The sequence below is a fragment of the Tachyglossus aculeatus genome, chromosome X5 (genome assembly GCF_015852505.1).
Source record: "Tachyglossus aculeatus isolate mTacAcu1 chromosome X5, mTacAcu1.pri, whole genome shotgun sequence".
Classification (NCBI taxonomy): domain Eukaryota; kingdom Metazoa; phylum Chordata; class Mammalia; order Monotremata; family Tachyglossidae; genus Tachyglossus; species Tachyglossus aculeatus.
The window spans coordinates 11,003,348-11,021,658 of NC_052097.1; the positions used below are offsets into that span (position 1 = coordinate 11,003,348).

General features: G+C 43.7%; 1 protein-coding gene across 2 annotated transcripts in view; it reads right to left on the reverse strand.

Annotated features, from left to right (window-relative positions):
- STPG2 (sperm tail PG-rich repeat containing 2) overlaps positions 1-18,311 on the reverse strand; it is a 354,184-nt gene that overhangs the window by 215,196 nt on the left and 120,677 nt on the right. The window contains exon 11 of one of the 2 annotated variants that reach the window (XM_038769335.1): positions 4,119-4,278. The exons of the other annotated variant lie outside the window; for it this stretch is intronic. Coding sequence (XP_038625263.1) covers positions 4,119-4,278 — 160 coding nt within the window. The remainder of the gene's footprint in view (positions 1-4,118; positions 4,279-18,311) is intronic. 2 annotated transcript variants of the gene reach the window in all.

Here is an 18,311-nt window from a genome sequence, read left to right on the forward strand (position 1 = left end):
TCAGAAGCTGTGAGTTCTAATCCTGGAACCACCACTGGTCTGTTGTGGGACCTTGGGTAAGTCACTTCACTGTGCCTCAGTTCCCTCATCTGTAAAATGGGATTAAGACTGTGAGCCCCACGTGGGACAACCTGATTACCTTGCATCTATTCCAGCGCTTAGAACAACGCGTGGCACAGGGTAAGCACTTAACACTTCGATGCTACTGATGACTGTGAGCCCACTGTCGGGTAGGGACCGTCTCTATATGTTGCCAACTTGAACTTCAAGCGCTTAGTACAGTGCTCTGCACACAGTAAGCGCTCAATAAATACGATTGAAAGAATGAATGCCTGTCTACTTGTTTTGTTGTCTGTCTCCCCCTTCTAGACTGGGAGCCAGCTGTTGGATAGGGATTGTCTCTATCTGTTACCAAATTATACTTTCCGAGGGCTTCGTACCGTGCTCTGCACACAGTAAGCGCTCAATAAATACGAATGAATGATTAACAAATACCATCATCATCATCAATCCTCTGGATTTCTAGTCTTTATTTTAGCTGGTGCGGCCTAGGCGGGAATAAAGTAATCTGGCTATATAACCCTGATGAGAAACTAGAGCTCTGGGAACTGAAGGGAATCAGGAATAAAACCTCTTAGGATTTCTGTGTTGAAGAGAGCTGATTTTGCACAAAAGCAACCTGCTACAGATCCAGAAGTGGTTTTTTTAACCACTCTAAAATTCACTATTTTGTGATGACTCGTCATTTGCTTCACTCAGATAATCTTTGTTTAAACATGATGACAGTGGAATAGTAGGCCAAAATTTGATTGAAAAAATGGATCACTAAAACCACCCAGAAATTTCCCCTGAATTACAGACCATGAGAAGCGGATTGAAAAAATGGATCACTAAACCACCACCCAGAAATTTCCCCTGAATTACAGACCACGGTTGCGTACGGGTACAATGCTTCCTAGACTACAGAGTTGTTATCAAATGTGTGGCATTTTTGAGCCACTCCTCTGAAGGTCAACTCAGAGCACTTTTTTTTTTTGATGGCATTTATGAAGCGCTTACTATGTGCAAAGCACTGTTCTAAATGCTGGGGGGATACACGGCAATCAGGTTGTCCCACAAGGGGCTCACAGTCTTAATCCCCATTTTACAGATGAGGGAACTGAGGCCCAGGGAAGTGAAGTGACTTGCCCAAAGTCACCCAGCTGACAATTGGCAGAGCCGGGATTTGAACCCCTGACCTCTGACTGCAAAGCCCGGGCTCTTTCTGCTGAACCACGCTGCTTCCCCTCGTAGTCTTAAGCAAGCTACTTACTTGGCAATGTAAGTGTAAAATCTTACTACACACTCCATGCCCTTACATTACAAAACATGCTAGAAAAATATATTGTCTTCAGTAGTGTACAATAATAATAATAATAGTGATGGCATTTATTAAGCGCTTACTGTGTGCATAGCACTGTTCTAAGCGCTGGGGAGGTTACAAGGCGATCAGGTTGTCCCACGGGGGGGGCTCACAATCTTAATCCCCATTTTACAGATGAAGTAACTGAGGCACAGAGAAGTGAAGTGACTTGCCCAAAGTCACACAGCTGACAGCTGGTGGAGCTGGGATTTGAACCCGTGAACTCAGGCTCCAAAGCCCGGGCTCTTTCCACTGAGTCACGCTGCTTCTCATACATTTTTATAATGAGAGCACGCATCAAAAAACACACCAACCAGAAGTGTGTCCTCGACAATGACCAGAGATGACTGTACAGTTCTTTAATACAGGCAAATCCATCAAATTTATTGAGCACTTTCAGTGTGCAGAGCACTGTACTATGTGCCTGGAAGAGCAAGAGAAAACAGAGCTGCCTGCCCTCCGTGACTTTACAGTATAGAGAAAAAATCAATCAATCAATCTTATTTATTGAGCGCTTACTGTGTGCAGAGCACTGTACTAAGCGCTTGGGAAGTCCAAGTTGGCAACATATAGAGACAGTCCCTACCCAATAGTGGGCTCACACTCTAGAAGGGGGAGACAGAGAACAAAACCAAACATATTAACAAAATAAAATAAATAGAATAGATATGTACAAGATAGAGTAATAAATAGGTACAGACATATCAATCAAAAAAACACACTGTAGCACTCATGGTGAAAACCACACAAGCTTGTACACAAATCGCTCCTTCTGATTCTCCACGGCGCGTTCGTCCAAACAGGCTCACGCCGTCCGAAGACAGTTCCCTAACTGCCTTACGGCCTTCTAGCCAAATCACATAATTTATTCATTTATTTATTTTACTTGTACATATCTATTCTATTTATTTTATTTTGTTAGCATGTTTGGTTTTGTTCTCTGTCTCCCCCTTTTAGACTGTGAGCCCGCTGTTGGGTAGGGACTGTCTCTATATGTTGCCAACTTGTACTTCCCAAGCGCTTAGTACAGGGCTCTGCACACAGTAAGCGCTCAATAAATACGATTGATTGATTGATTGGAAACACGTGATACTACAAAATCACCCCAGCGCTTGGAAAAATGATTGGCAAAGAGTAAGCTCTCCTCGAACACCTCGATCATTTACATGATTATTGCTCTTAATTGATGGACTTTGTTTTTCTTTACTTCACATTCTAGACTGTGAGAGTGGGTATGTTTCTTGTTCTACTGTACTCTCCCAAGAGCTCAGTACAGAGCTTAGCACATAGTAAGCCCTCATTAAATACGACAACGAATGAACGAATATTGTAAATTCCTTGTCCTTCACATGAGTTATTATTTCAGTTAATGAACATTTGGGAACGCGTTGACCGTGAGCCCGCTGTTGGGTAGGGACCGTCTCTATATGTTGCCAACTTGGACTTCCCAAGCGCTTAGTACAGTGCTCTGCACACAGTAAGTGCTCAATAAATATGACCGAATGAATGGAAAGTGGAAGTTATTTGTTGACCATTTTACTCGTTCCCTAACTTACCGGTGCGATCCTCCTCCCTTTACAGAGTTTTACAGACTCTGAAAGTCACTTACAAATGCCACCTCATTAATCTTCCCAACACCTCGGAGATTTGGATGGTGGCAAATAATCCTATCTCCATTATAAATAGAATCGCAAGGTCTCCTAATTAGTGAAGGGAAAGCCCGGATCCAGAATCGAGATTTCCTACTCCCAATTACCTTCAGAAGCTGCTTGTAGGGGGATTTTCCTAAGTGTATCCACCCCAGCGCTTAGAACAGTGCTTGAAACATAATAAGCATTTAGCAAATACCATCAGACAAGTCAGAGGAGTCAGAGGTCGCGGGTTCAAATCCCGGCTCCGCCACTTGTCAGCTGCGTGACTTTGGGCGAGTCACTTCACTTCTCTGTGCCTCAGTTCCCTCGTTTGTAAAATGGGGATGAAGACTGTGAGCCTCATGTGGGACAACCTGATTACCATGTAACCTCCCCAGTGCTTAGAACAGTGCTTTGCACACAGTGCTCTGCACACAGTAAGCGCTCAATAAATACGACTGATGATGATGATGATAATAAGCACTTAATAAATGCCATTGAGAAGCAGCGTGGCTCAGTGGAAAGAGCATGGACTTTGGAGCCAGAGGTCACGGGTTCAAATCCTGGCTCTGCCACTTGTCAGCTGTGTGACTTTGGGCAAGTCACTTAACTTCTCTGGGCCTCAGTTCCCTCATCTGTAAAGTGGGGATGAAGTGAGCCCCACGTGGGACAACCTGATCAACTTGTATATCCCCAGCGCTTAGAACAGTGCCTTGCACATAGTAAGCGCTTAATAAATGCCATTATTATTATTATTACTATAAACAAACAACGACGCTTGACCTGAGCGTGCCCAGATGTATTTTCTCATGGTGAAATAGCTACGGTAGCTTGAATGTGAGCCCGCTGTTGGGTAGGGACCGTCTCTATAGGTTGCCAACTTGTGCTTCCCAAGCGCTTAGTACAGTGCTCTGCATACAGTAAGGGCCCAATAAATACGATTGAATGAAGGAATAACCTTTTCTAGAAAGGAGACAAACTTCTTGACCCGAGAGAAACTCTCACCCTGCGTTTTCCCGTTTTCCAATTCGTAGGGAACGCGCTTTGATCAGGATGTGATGGAAAAGGAGCCCCAGCCGTCTTACCTGGGCCGCCCGGCTTACACGCCGTATAACGAGGAGAGCCACTGAGGAAGGATGCGTGTTTTCTTCTGGCCACAGACGTTCGAGGCGGCATGAAGACGGGTTTTCCGTGCGATTTCTCAAATGATTTCTGAACTTCGTAGCTTCCCGGTGCTGGAGCGGGCTGCACACAATGGGCAGGAAGGATGGCGTTAAATTGGATCTTTGCGCTCCAGACTGAATTTCTTCACCTATAGGAATTTCATACTAGTTTCCACTCCTGTTTGGACTGTGAGCCCCTTATAGGGCCGGGACTGGGTCCAAACCCGATTATTTTGAATCTAGCCCGGTGCTTAGTACAGTGTTTGGCACATACTGAGACAGATTAATGTCTATCTCCACCTCTAGACTGCAAGCTCATTATAACAATAATAATAATAATGATGGCATTTATTTTTGGACTGTGAGCCCACTGTTGGGTAGGGACTGTCTCTATATGTTGCCAATTTGTACTTCCCAAGTGCTTAGTACAGTGCTCTGCACATAGTAAGCGCTCAATAAATACGATTGATGATGATGATGATTAAGCGCTTACTATGTGCAAAGCACTGTTCTAAGCGCTGGGGAGGTTACAAGGTGATCAGGTTGTCCCACGGGGGGCTCACAGTCTTCATCCCCATTTGACAGATGAGGGAACTGAGGCCCAGAGAAGTGAAGCGACTTGCCCAAAGTCACCCAGCTGACAAGTGGCGGAGCCGGAATTTGAACCCACGACCTCTGACTCCAAAGCCCGGGCTCTTTCCACTGAGCCATGCTGCTTCCCTTATGGGCAAGGAACATTTCCACTAGTTCTATTATACTGAACTCTCCCAAGCTCCTAATTCAGTGCTCTGCACACAGTAAGTGCTCAATAAATATGATTGATTAGAGGCTAAAAAATAGCACGAGCATTAATTTATGATTCTTCCTTTTTTGCATGAAGGGGAAATGTGCATGTGGGAATCCAGGAGGATTTGAGGAGCTGTGGAATGGAAATATTGGAGAATCCGGTATCCATTCATTCAATCGTATTTATTGAGCGCTTACTGTGTGCAGAGCACTGGACTAAGCGCTTGGGAAGCACAAGTCGGCCACATATAGAGACGGGCCCTACCCGACAACGGGCTCACAGTCTAGAAGGGGGAGACAGACAACAAAATAAAACATGTGGACAGGTGTCAAAATCGGCAGAACAAATAGAATTAAAGCTATATTCAATAGCATTTATTGAGCGCTTACTGTGTGCGGAGCACTGTACTAAGCACTTGGGAAGTACAAGTCAGCAACATCTAGAGACGGTCCCTACCCAACAGCAGGCTCACAGTCTAGAAGGGGGAGACAGACAACAAAACATATTCACAAAATAAAATAGAATAAATATGTACAAATAAAATAGAGTAATAAATACGTACAGACATATATACATATATACAGGTGGCTCAGTGGAACATTAATTCATTCAATCGCATTTACTGAGAGCTTACTGTGTGCAGAGCACTGTACTAAGCGCTTGGGAAGTACAAGTCGGCAACATCTAGAGACGGTCCCTACCCAACAGCAGGCTCACAGTCTAGAAGGGGGAGACAGACAACAAAACATATTCACAAAATAAAATAAATAGAATAAATATGTACAAATAGAGTAATAAATACGTATAGACATATATACATATACACAGGTGGCTCAGTGGAACATTCGTTCATTCAATCGCATTTATTGAGCGCTTACTGTGTGCAGAGCACTGTACTAAGCATTTGGAAAGTACAATTCGGCAACAAATAGAGACAACCCCAACCCAACAACGGGCTCACAGTCTAATATGCGCATCATTAACAAAAGAAATAGAATAGTAAATCATCATCATCATCATCAATCATATTTATTGAGCGCTTACTGTGTGCAGAGCACTGTACTAAGCGCTTGGGAAGTACAAGTTGGCAACATATAGAGACAGTCCCTACCCAACAGCAGGCTCACAGTCTAGAAGTGGGGGACAGAGAACAAAACCAAACATACTAACAAAATAAAATAGAATAGATATGTACAAGTAAAATAAATAGAGTAATAAATATGTAGAAACATATATACATATATACAGGAGCTGTGGGGAAGGGAAGGAGGTAAGGCGGGGGGATGGAGAGGGGGACGAGGGGGAGAGGAAGGAAGGGGCTCAGTCTGGGAAGGCCTCCTGGAGGAGGTGAGCTCTCAGTAGGGCCTTGAAGGGAGGAAGAGAGCTAGCTTGGTGGATGGGCAGAGGGAGGGCATTCCAGGCCCGGGGTAAATATGTACAAGTCAAATAAATAGAGTAATAAATCTGTACAAATATATACAAGTGCTATGGGTGGGGAAGGAGGGAGGGAGGGGGAGATGGGGAGGAGGAGAGGAAAAAGGGGGCTCAGTCAGGGAAGGCCTCCTGGAGGAGGTGAGCTGCCCAAGATACCAAAATGACTGGATTCCGAATCTTCCGGAAAATGCCATGAGACTGTGAGCCCGTTGTTGGGAAGGGACCATCTCTGTATGTTGCCAACTTGTACTTCCCACGCGCTTAGTCCAGTGCTCTGCACACAGTAAGTGCTCAATAAATACGATTGAATTAATTATACCCATGGATATGGGGTGCCACTACTCATTTCACTAAACCCCAATTCCTGATGTAACCATCCCGTTCATTGCCGTCTGCTGTAAACCTACTTTATTTATTCTACAAAATGAGCCGGCTTGCTCTAGGTTTAATAGTTTCCAATTAAGCTAAAAGGTTTACCCTTTCATTATTTATGGGTCTCTCACCACTCTGCTACTGTATTCACATTTTTAATCAGCGCCAATGTAGAGCCGGTATCAACTGCTACAGAAATTACTCTGAGCTACGTACGTGATAAATCAATTTCTCAATGGTATTTGTTGAGCGCTTACTGTGCGCAGAGCACTGTACGAAGCTCCTGGGAGAGGACGATATAACAATATAGCCGACGGATTCCCCATCGATGGCGAGCTTGCATTCTAGAGTGTGTGTGTGTGCATCCATTTTCAGAAATAATAATAATAATAATGGCATTTATTAAGAGCTTACTATGTGCAAAGCACTGTTCTAAGTGCAGGGGAGGTTATGGGGTGATCGGATTGTCCCTCTGGGGGCTTACAGTCTTGATCCCCATTTTAGAGAAGAGGTAACTGAGGCCCAGAGAATAATAATAATAATGGTGGTATTTGTTAAGCACTTACCATGTGCAAAGCACTGTTCTAAGTGCTGGCGGGGGCTACAAGGTGATCAGGTTGTCCCACTTGGGGCTCACAGTCTTAATCCCCATTTTACAGATGAGAAGTGAAGTGACCTGCCCAAAGTCACCCAGCTGACAGTTGGCAGAGCCGGGATTTGAACCCATGACCTCTGACTCCAAAGCCCAGGCTCTTTCCATTGAGCCATGCTGGCTCTCGATAATAATAATAATAATTAATAATGGCATTTATTAAGTGCTTACTATGTGCAAGGCACTGTTCTAAGTTCTGGAAGTATATAATAATAATAATGATGATATTTATTAAGTGCGTACTATGTGCAAAGCACTGTTCTAAGCACTGCGGAGGTTACAAGATGATCAGGTTGTCCCACGGGGGGGGCTCACAGTCTTAATCCCCATTTTACAGATAAGGTAACTGAGGCACAGAGAAGTGAAGTGACCTGCCCAAAGTCACCCAGCTGACAGTTGGCGGAGCCAGGATTTGAACCCATGACCTCCGACTCCAAAGCCCGGGCTCTTTCCACTGAGCCACGCTGCCTCTCGATAATAATAATAATTAATAATGGCATTTATTAAGTGCTTACTATGTGCAAAGCACTGTTCTGAGCTCTGGAAGTATATAATAGTAATAATGATGGCATTTATTAAGTGCTTACTATGTGCAAAGCACTGTTCTAATAATAATAATAATAATAATAATGATGGCATTTATTAGCAATTAGCAAATTGCTAATTAGCTAATTAGCAAAGCACTTTTCCAATAATAATAATGATGGCGGCATTTATTAGCAATTAGCAAATTGCTAATTAGCAAATCAGCAAAGCACTTTTCCAATAATAATAATGATGGCATTTATTAAGTGCTTACTATGTGCAAAGCACTGTTCTAAGCGCTGGGGAGGTTACAAGGTGATCAGGTTGTCCCACGGGGGGCTCACAGTTTAAATCCCCATTTTACAGATGAGGGAACTGAGGCCCAGAGAAGTGAAGTGACTTGTCCAAAGTCACACAGCTGACAATTGGCAGAGCCGGGATTTGAACCCGTGACCTCTGACTCCAAAGCCCACTGAGCCATGCTGTGAAGCAACTCGCTCGACGTAGCAGCATGGCGAGCTGGACAGAGCACAGACTTGGGAGTCAGACGGTCCTGGGTTCTAATCCCGGCTCTGCCACTCATCTGCCATGTGACCTTGGGCAAGTCACTTCACTTCGCAGTTCCTCAGTTACCTCATTTGTAAAATGGGGAATAAGACTGTGAGTCCTATGAGGGACAGGGACTGTGTCCAACCTGATTTGCTTGTAACCATCCCAGTGCTTAGTACAGTGCCTGGCGCATAGTAAGCGCTTAATTTGTACATATCTATTCTATTTATTTTATTTTGTTAGTATGTTTGTTTTTTTTTTTTTTCTCTGTCTCCCCCTTTTAGACTGTGAGCCCAATGTTGGGTAGGGACTGTCTCTATATGTTGCCAATTTGTACTTCCCAAGCGCTTAGTACAGTGCTCTGCACATAGTAAGCGCTCAATAAATATGATTGATTAACAAATAAGCACTTAGTACAGTGCTCTGCACACAGTAAGCGCTCAATAAATACGATTGAATGAATGAATGAATGAACAAATACCAGAAAAAAAAATTGTTTGATCCATATTCAGAACACACTATATAGCTCCTATTAATAAAGGCCCAGTTCCTAAAAGATTCACCCAGTCAGCTTTCACTTTAGCACTTGGCTTTGGAACCATTTCACACGTCAGCCGGTACACCGTATCCTGAAAATAAATGCTGGGAGCTTTTAAAACGTCAACCCGTTAAATGGTTTATGGTATGCCATTCCCCAAATACTTTGCAGCCTTATCTTAAAACAAATTGAAGAGCCAGTAGTAACTTTTATGGATCCCGACACTTAATGAAATAGAGATTTTTTTTTTTGGAACGGGCAGACACCCTTTCCGCCGCTTGGATTTCCTTTTTCAACGTGAAACTATTTTTTAAAAAAAGAAAAGAATTCCTGCTCTTAGCCTTCCAACCGATTTGGGCTTTTTCAAATACCAGCGAGGGTCTTCAGCGTTTGCGAACGAAGGATGGTAAGGCAGTGACTGCAGGGTTTTTATCTGGTTTCAATCCAAAATGCCCTTATGGGGGGCTATTTTGAAGAATAAATGTAGCAGCCCATAATCCGTATGCTGTTTAAATTTCTCAAAACACAGGTAAACTGCAGAGAAGCAGCGTGCTTAAATGGAGAGAGCACGGGAGCCAGCGGTCAATCAATCAATCAATCAGTCGTATTTATTGTGCGCTTACTATGTGCAGAGCACTGCACTAAGCGCTTGGGAAGTACAAATTGGCAACACACAGAGACAGTCCCTACCCAACAGTGGGCTCACAGTCTAAAAGGGGGAGACAGAGAACAAAACCAAACATACTAACAAAATAAAATAATAGAATAGATGTGTACAAGCAAAATAAATAAATAAATAGAGCAATAAATATGTACAAACATATATACATATGTACAGGTGCTGTGGGGAAGGGAAGGCGGTAAGATGGGGGGGATGGAGATGGGGACGAGGGGGAGAGGCAGTGCCTGGCACATAATAATAATAATAATAATTACAGTATTTGTTAAGCTCTTACTAGTGCCTGGCACATAGTAAGAGCTTAACAAATACTGTAACTGATTATTCTTTCCTGGGACACCTCAACCCTGAAACCCCAATGTTTCCCTCCTTGGGGTTGGCGTCCCTTGGGATATGCTCCTTCCTGAACCTGGACACCTATTCTTCCCCCCTCCAAGAGTTTAGTCCAGTACTCTGCACACAGTAAGCACTCAATAAATACGATTGAATGAACTCGGGACTTTTGTAAACTCATCCTCTAGTCTGTAAACTAATCAATTGATAGTACTGCTGCCTAACCTTGGTTAACCTTCTCTGTGCCTCAGTTACTTCTCTGTAAAATGGGGATTAAGACTGCGGGCCCCACGTGCCCAATTTGATTAGCTTCTATTTACCCCCGAGCTTAGTTCAGTGCCCCGCACAGAGTAAACACTTGACCAGTGTTGTACTTCCCAAGCGCTTAGTACAGTGCTCTGCACACAGTAAGCGCTCAATAAAAACGACTGAATGAATGAATGAAGGAATACCATCAAAAATCCAAATAAAACTCAGAAACATGAAAGGGAATAAATCTCTTTTCCAGGAAACTCTCCTACCCGTTCTGTGCTTGGAAACTACTGATTCTTCCATTATCATCCCCAAAATGATTGTTTAATACGAAAACACTGCATTGTCTATAGTTTACAGTAGATGTGAGCTGGATTTCTCCTACCTTACACTGAAAAGCAGCGAGGGCTGGCTATGATTTAGTCCCTGAATCTAATCAGGTTGCCTGCTAATTTATTCCCTCCATTAGGATGATTTCAGGCCCACTTGATTGTTGTGCTTGGAATTTTACTCCCCAAATCAGCCACTCCCGGGACCTTTATGGAAGCGAGTCTGAACTTCCTTTAATGCGGATTGTCATTACAGGGAGATGAGTTAAGACGTCTTCAATCACAGCTCTCCATCGCAGGGATACGGCAAAATGTCTAAGGTCATAAATAGCGTGAAGTTGGCCTGAGTGCGCAGGAAACTTTGATTAAAGGAAATCTGCAAACATCGCAGGTGATCCAACCCCGCGTATCTGCCAATTAATATAGGCAGAGGGCTGCCGTTATCCAGAACAAAGCAGCAGCAGAGAAGCAGTGTGGCTTTGTGGTTAGAAAATGGGTCTGGAGGTCTGAAGGACCTGAGTTCTAATCCTGGCTCTGCCAATTGTCAGCTGTGTGACTTGGGGCTAGTCGCTTCACTTCTCTGTGCCTCGGTTCCCTCATCCGTAAAACGGGGATTAAGACCACGGGATGCGGACTGTGTCCAGCCTGGTTAATTTATATCTACCCCAGCCTGGGATGTAGTAAGCACTTAACAAGAACCCCCCCAAAAAAACAGACTACTACAGACAACAAGAGAAGCGATCAAAATTTGGCTTCACTCAACTTCTGCTGCGCTAATCAAACTGACTTTCTGATAAGTAGTCGAAAGCAGCTCGTACTGTGAAATTCATTTCCCTCCTTCTGCTGTCAAAAGTTGACTTAAAATTTTACAACTAGATGTTCTCATGACCGCTTTCGTTCAGAGTGCGATAGAAGAACAGTGTAGCTCAGCAGATAGAAATTGGAGCGCACAATCAAAAATGGCCTATATAATCCTGCTCCTCCAGCAAATGCAAATACCACCTAGGGCAGAAAATCTCTTCCGAGGAAAAAAGGTTATTGCCGATCGTTACAGTTTTAATTGGCATCCCTCAAGCCAATTCGGGGGGAAAAATTCTCAGTTTTGGAGAGAAATACATGGAAAGATGAGGAAGATTTGGTATAAAAATGAGCAGGATCCAATCATTCATTCATTCAATCGTATTTATTGAGCGCTTACTGTACTAAGCTCTTGGGAAGTACAAGTTGGCAACGTACAGAACAGTCCCTACCCAACAGCGGGCTCACAGTCTAGAAGGATAAAAGGGCCTGGATGAGAAGCAGCATGGCTCAGTGGAAAGAGCCCGGGCTTTGGAGTCAGAGGTTGTGGGTTCAAATCTCAGCTCCGCCAATTGTCAGCTGGGTGACTTTGGGCAAGTCGCTTCACTTCTCTTGGCCTCAGTTCCCTCATCTGTAAAATGGGGATTAAGACTGTGAGCCCCTTGTGGGACAACCTGATCACCTTGTAACCTCCCGAGTGCTTAGAACAGTGCTTGGCACATAGTAAGCGCTTAACAAATACCATCATTATTACTATTATTACCCTCAATGGAGGCCTTCTCTGAGAAAAGAATAAACTTTATCATTCCAGAGAGGGAGAGCTGGAAAGCGGAGGTGGCTGGAAGTCTGAACAAGAAATCGAGAATGGAGACGAGCCAGGAATAATAATAATAATAATGGAATTTAAGCACTATGTGCAAAGCACTGTTCTAAGCACTGGGGAGGTTACAAGATGATCAGGTTGTCCCACGTGGGGCTCAAAGTCAATCCCCATTTTACAGATGAGGTAACTGAGGCTCAGAGAAGTTAAGTGACTTGCCCAAGATCACACAGCCGTCATGTGGTGGAGTCAGGATTCGAACCCATGACCTCTGACTCCAAAGCCCGTGCTCTTTTCACTGAGCCACGCTGCTTCTCCTTCCCCATCACCACCCTCCCTCCACCCTTCCCCCTCCTCCTCCCCACTGCACTAGTATATATATATATATTTGTGCATATATACTACTCTATATATCTTGTACATATTTACTACTCTATTTTATTAATGATGTACATATAGCAATAATTCTATTTATTCTGACAGTGTTGACACCTGTCTACTTGCTTTGTTTTGTTGTCTGTCTCCCCTTTCTGGACCGTGAGCCCGTTTCTGGGTGGGGACCGTCTCTACATTTTGCCGACTTGTACTTCCCAAGCGCTTAGTACAGTGCTCTGCACACAGTAAGCGCTCAATAAATACGATTGAATGAATGAATAAAAGGGAGATGGAAAATGGAGACTCACCTCCTTTCTGATTGTTCTGCGACCCCATACAGACCGCGTCTAAGTGCTCAATAAATATGACTGAATGAACGAGTCATAAGAGGAAGCAAGCAGAATGCAGAGAGATGTAGAAGAGGGAATCGACTGTTCAAATCAGTGGTATCTACTGAGTGCTTACTGCGCACAGAAGCACTGTACTAAGCGCTTGGGAGAGTACAGTAAGATAGAGCAGGTAGATGCGAAACTTGCCCTCAAAAGGCAGAATGGCCTAGTGGATGAAGATGACCTGGGTTCTAATCCTGCCTTCCCCACTTGCCTCTTTCTGACCTTAGGCAAGGCACTTCACTTCTCTCTGCCTCAGTTTCCTCAACTGCAAAATGGGGATTCAATACCTGTTCTTCCTCCTACTTAGGCTGGGAGCCCCACGTGGGGCAGGGACTGTGCCCTGCCTGATTAACTTGTATCGATTCCAACGCTTAGAAAAGTGCTTGACACATAGTAAACTCTTAAATATAATTTTTTAAAAAACATTTCAGCCTACAGGGGGAAAAGACATGGCAATAAATTGCCTCGACTGTCACCGTTTGCATTTATTGAGATGCAGAAACAATATTAAGTTCATTGGGAAAGTCATATGAAAAGATATTTGGTGAATCACAATATCTTAGAACAGTGCTTTGCACGTAGTAAGCACTTAATAAATGCCATTAGAAAAAAGAAAAGAAAAAAACTGTAGCATCCCAAGTGCTTAGTACAGCGATTTGCACACAGTAAATGCTTAGGAAACATGATTGAACTTATAAATTAATCTTTTAAACCTTCCCTTCCCTGCTTTATGCCTTCAAATAAAATTGTACCAAATTAAGACATCTTGTACATATTTACTATTCTCTTGTACATATTTACTATTCTATTTATTTTGTTAAGGATGTACATTTAGCTTTAATTCTATTTGTTCTGACGACTTGACACTCGTCCACAGGTTTGGTTTTGTTGTCTGTCTCCCCCTTCTAGACTGTGAGCCCCTTATTGGGTAGGGATCGTCTCTATATGTTGCCAACTTGTACTTCCCAAGCGCTTAGTACAGTGCTCTGCACACAGTAAGCGCTCAATACAATTGAATGAATGAAATGAATCTTTATAAGAGAAGCTGACAGACATTTTTCCCCCTTTTGGGACCTTTTCTAAACATTTCAAATATTTTCTCTGGTTACAGACAGAACAGCACTGAATGAACACCAGCCTTTCGTATTACACTTTTATTTTGTTCGCCATATGATTACTGGGTCACTCATTATTGTGTCAGATAGTTGCTTGGTACTTAATGGTTTGTTTGTTTCAAATAGTTCCTCATATCTAGATGAACTCCACAGTTCATAGGAAATGCGATTGCTACTTAAAAGGAAAACATTCTTCAATGCCAGACATTTTAAAATCTAATCTCAGTCCATGCAGTTTTCAAAATCTGTTTCAAATGGCCAAATGCAGAAAGGCTGACATGGAATTGTAACTCAATTATGGACTGAATATAATGTAATTTTACAAATATCTTTATTAGACATGAAAAGATGAGGTGCTTTATAGAGGCCTCGGTCATTCATTAACATTATTGAGGAAATGTCATGCCGAAACTTATTTTAAAACTTTTTCATGTATTTTATAGGATTAAACTAAATTGTCCTTTGCATTATTTATGGCACAATTTTTAAATGTCGCCATCCTAGTCACTGGGGATCCGCGGCCTAATATATCAAAGGAAATGATAGAATTCCTCCAACCGGTGTCCCGGTTTTCTAAGCTGAACAGCAAAAAATACTGTCGCTGTCTCATGATTTTCAGACTTTTCATTTTGGAGAAGATATGAAATTCAGGCGCTTCCCATTCCGAATCCATGTTCCTGGATGAGAAGAGAAGGAGCCAGCCAATCCTGTTCTTGCTGGGAGGCGTGGGAAAAGGGAATACCGGAGAAAGATGGAAAGAGATTTCCCAGCCAAGAAACGGAGAAATGGGAATGAGCTCACTGGGGATGCGAAGTGGACTGCCAAAGGTAGGTCAGAGAGATGGCGGGCTGCTCAAGGAAGTGATCCACGGATGATTTATGCCTCAAAGTTGAAAAGCACCTCATCATTAGGACTCTCGAGTCTACCTTGCAATTAAATTCTAGAAATGGCAGAACACAAAGAGAAGCAGCATGGCATAATGGCTAGCGCTCGGGCCCGGGTGTCCAAAGATCGTGGGCTCTAATCCCAGCTCTGCCACATGTCTGCTGTGTGACCTTGAGCAAGTCACTTCACTTCTTGGAAACAGCCCGGGCTTTGGAGTCAGAGGTCGGGGGTTCAAATCCCGGCTCCGCCGCTTGTCAGCTGTGTGACTTTGGGCCAGTCACTTAGCTTCTCTGTGCCTCAGTTCCCTCATCTGTAAAATGGGGATTAAGGCTGTGAGCCCCCCGTGGGACAACCTGATCACCCTGTAACCTCCCCAGCGCTTAGAACAGTGCTTTGCACATAGTAAGTGCTTAATAAATGCCATTATGATTATTATTATTCTCTGTGCCTCAGTTCCCTCATCTGTAAAATGGGGATTAAGACTGTGAGCCCCCCGTGGGACAACCTGATCACCTTGTAACCTCCCCAGCACTTAGAACAGCGCTTTGCACATAGTAAGCGCTTAATAAATGCCATTATTATTATTATTATTATTCTCTGGGCCTCAGTTACCCCATCTGTAAAATGAGGATTAAGACTACAAGCCCCATGGGGGACAGGGGTTGTCCAACCTGATTATCTTGTATCTACCCCAGCGCTTAGAACAGTGCTTGGCACAAAGGAAATGCCTAACAAGTACCGTAAGTATTATTAAATCCCAAGGAGCAAAAACTCACAGGACACTGCCAGAGCCCCATGGCTTCTGCTCAAATCGAATATCTTGGGTCCCACCTTTCTGCTTCTCCCACCCCACTGGGTTTTTATGTAATGAAAAAAAAAATGATAACCAGAAAAAATATCAAATTCCTGTGGATCCCTTCCCTCATATTCTTCTCTCTTTCTCCATGCCTTCACTGATCCTTGGGGCCGTCAGCATCCACATATATATTACTGATGACCCTTCCGCTGTCCGTTTTCTTTACCTCACTTCCACTGACCTCCTGCTCCACCCCATCTCGCCCACTCACCAACGCGGACACACATTCGATCTCCTCATCTCTAGTCACTCCACATCTCTACCCGCAACATCTCTGAAATCCCTCTGACCACAACCTGCCTTGTCACCCACACACCTCCTCTCCACAGATTGCCCTGTTCCCCACACAGAGACCTCCAATCTTTCGACCCCGTCCGATTTTCTCAAATCACCGTGCCCTTTTTAGCCTTCCCGACGGCCAAAATGACGCCTCCAATACCTCCCCCTCTCACTCACACCCCTATCCTTTTGTCAATCTTGTACCACTAACCCAATTCCCTGGGTCACCTCTGCCATCCACCTGCTTTACTCTTGTTAACGAGCCGCAGAGCACCGCTGGTGGAAATCTAGATATCAGGCCAACCTCATCCACCTCAAGTTCAACCTTGCCTGCTTTAATCTGTCCGGCAAACTTATTTCTCCCTCTTTATTGGCGCTGCCTTTGTCAGTTGCTCCAGACATTTAACTCCCTCCTAAAATCCCCTGTCTTCCCATCTCCCCCATCTCTTGCCCCACACGACCTGGGCACTTCATTGAGAAAATTGAAGCCGTCAGGCGTGAGCTCCCTAAAATCTCCCCTGCCCCTCTCCAATCCCTTCTTCCCCCCAAACCCTGTCCTCCCCTTGATCTTCCCGTCACTGTGGATGGCACCACCATCCTTTCTGTCTCACAAGCCTGAAATCTCAACGATAAGCTGGACTCCCTATCTCTTTCATTCATCGCACCTATTCAATCTAACAATAAATCCTGCTGGTTTAACCTCACAACAATGCTAAAATTGACCGTCTCCTCTCCATCCAAACTGCTACCACATTAATCCAAGCGTTTATCCTATCCCACCTTGATTACTGTATCAACTTCCTTGTTGGCCTCCCTGCCTCCTGTCTCTCCCCACTCCACACTTCACTCTGCTGCCTGGATCAATTTTCTAAAGACAAAAAAATTACGTCCATATTTCCCCACTCCTCAGGAACCTCCAATGATTGCCAATCCACCTATGCATCAAACAGAAACTCCTCTCCGTCGGCTTTAAATCAGTCACCTTGCCCCCTTCTACCTCACTTCACACCTCTGCTACTAGAACCCAGCCCACAAATTTCGCTCCTCTAATACTAACCTACTCACTTACACCTGATCTCATCTATCTCTCCATCAACATGTCCTGCCTCTGGTCTGAAATGCCCTTCCTCTTCAAATCCAACAGATAATTACTTTTCCCTCCTTCAAAGCCTTATTGGAAACACATCTCCTTCAAGAAGCCTTCTCTAACATCCCATTTCCTCTTTTCCCAATTCCTTCTGTGTCACCCTGATTTGTTTCCTTTATTCAGCTTTCCCTTAGCCCTACAGCAGTTATATAATAATAATAATAATAATGGCATTTATTAACTGCTTACTATGTGCAAAGCACTGTTCTAAGTGCTGGGGAGGTTACAAGGTGATCAGGTTGTCCCATGAGGGGCTAACAGCCTTAATCCCCATTTTACAGATGAGGTAACTGAGGCTCAGAGAAGTTAAGTGACTTGCCCAAAGTCACACAGCTGACAATTGGCAGAGCCGGGATTTGAACCCATGACCTCTGAATCCAAAGCCCGTTCTCTTTCCACTGAGCCACGCTGCTTCTCTCTCTCTTTCTATATATATATATACACATTTATATATGCATATGTATACATGCATAAATGTGTATATGCATATACAAATACATGTAACTTATTTGATATTAATGCCTGTCTCACTCTAGTAAGCTCTCTGTGGGCATAGAATGTGTCAATTCTGTTGTACTGAACTCTCCCAAGCACTTAGTATAGTGCTCTCCACACAATAATACAATTGGTTGATGGGCATAATTAATAAGAATGATAAAAACACTTTGAACATCAAGAATAAGTGGATTGTCAGGCGCTTAGTACACAGTAAGTGCTCAATAAATGAGATTGAATGAATGCTTTCTATGTGAATGGAATCAGTAGGCATGATGGCTTAAAATTTCTCATATCTTAGATCCACTTATATTTCTTTACTTCAATAATGCACATTCTATGTGTTCTGTGAACTCTCTCCTTCGCCATACCCAGACGACCACACTCCCCACCTTCAAAACCTTATTAAAATCACATCTCCTCCAAGAGGCCTTCCCTAAACCTCTTTTCCGCTTCTCCCACTTCCTTCTGTCACCCTTGCACTTCAATTTGCACCCCATCCC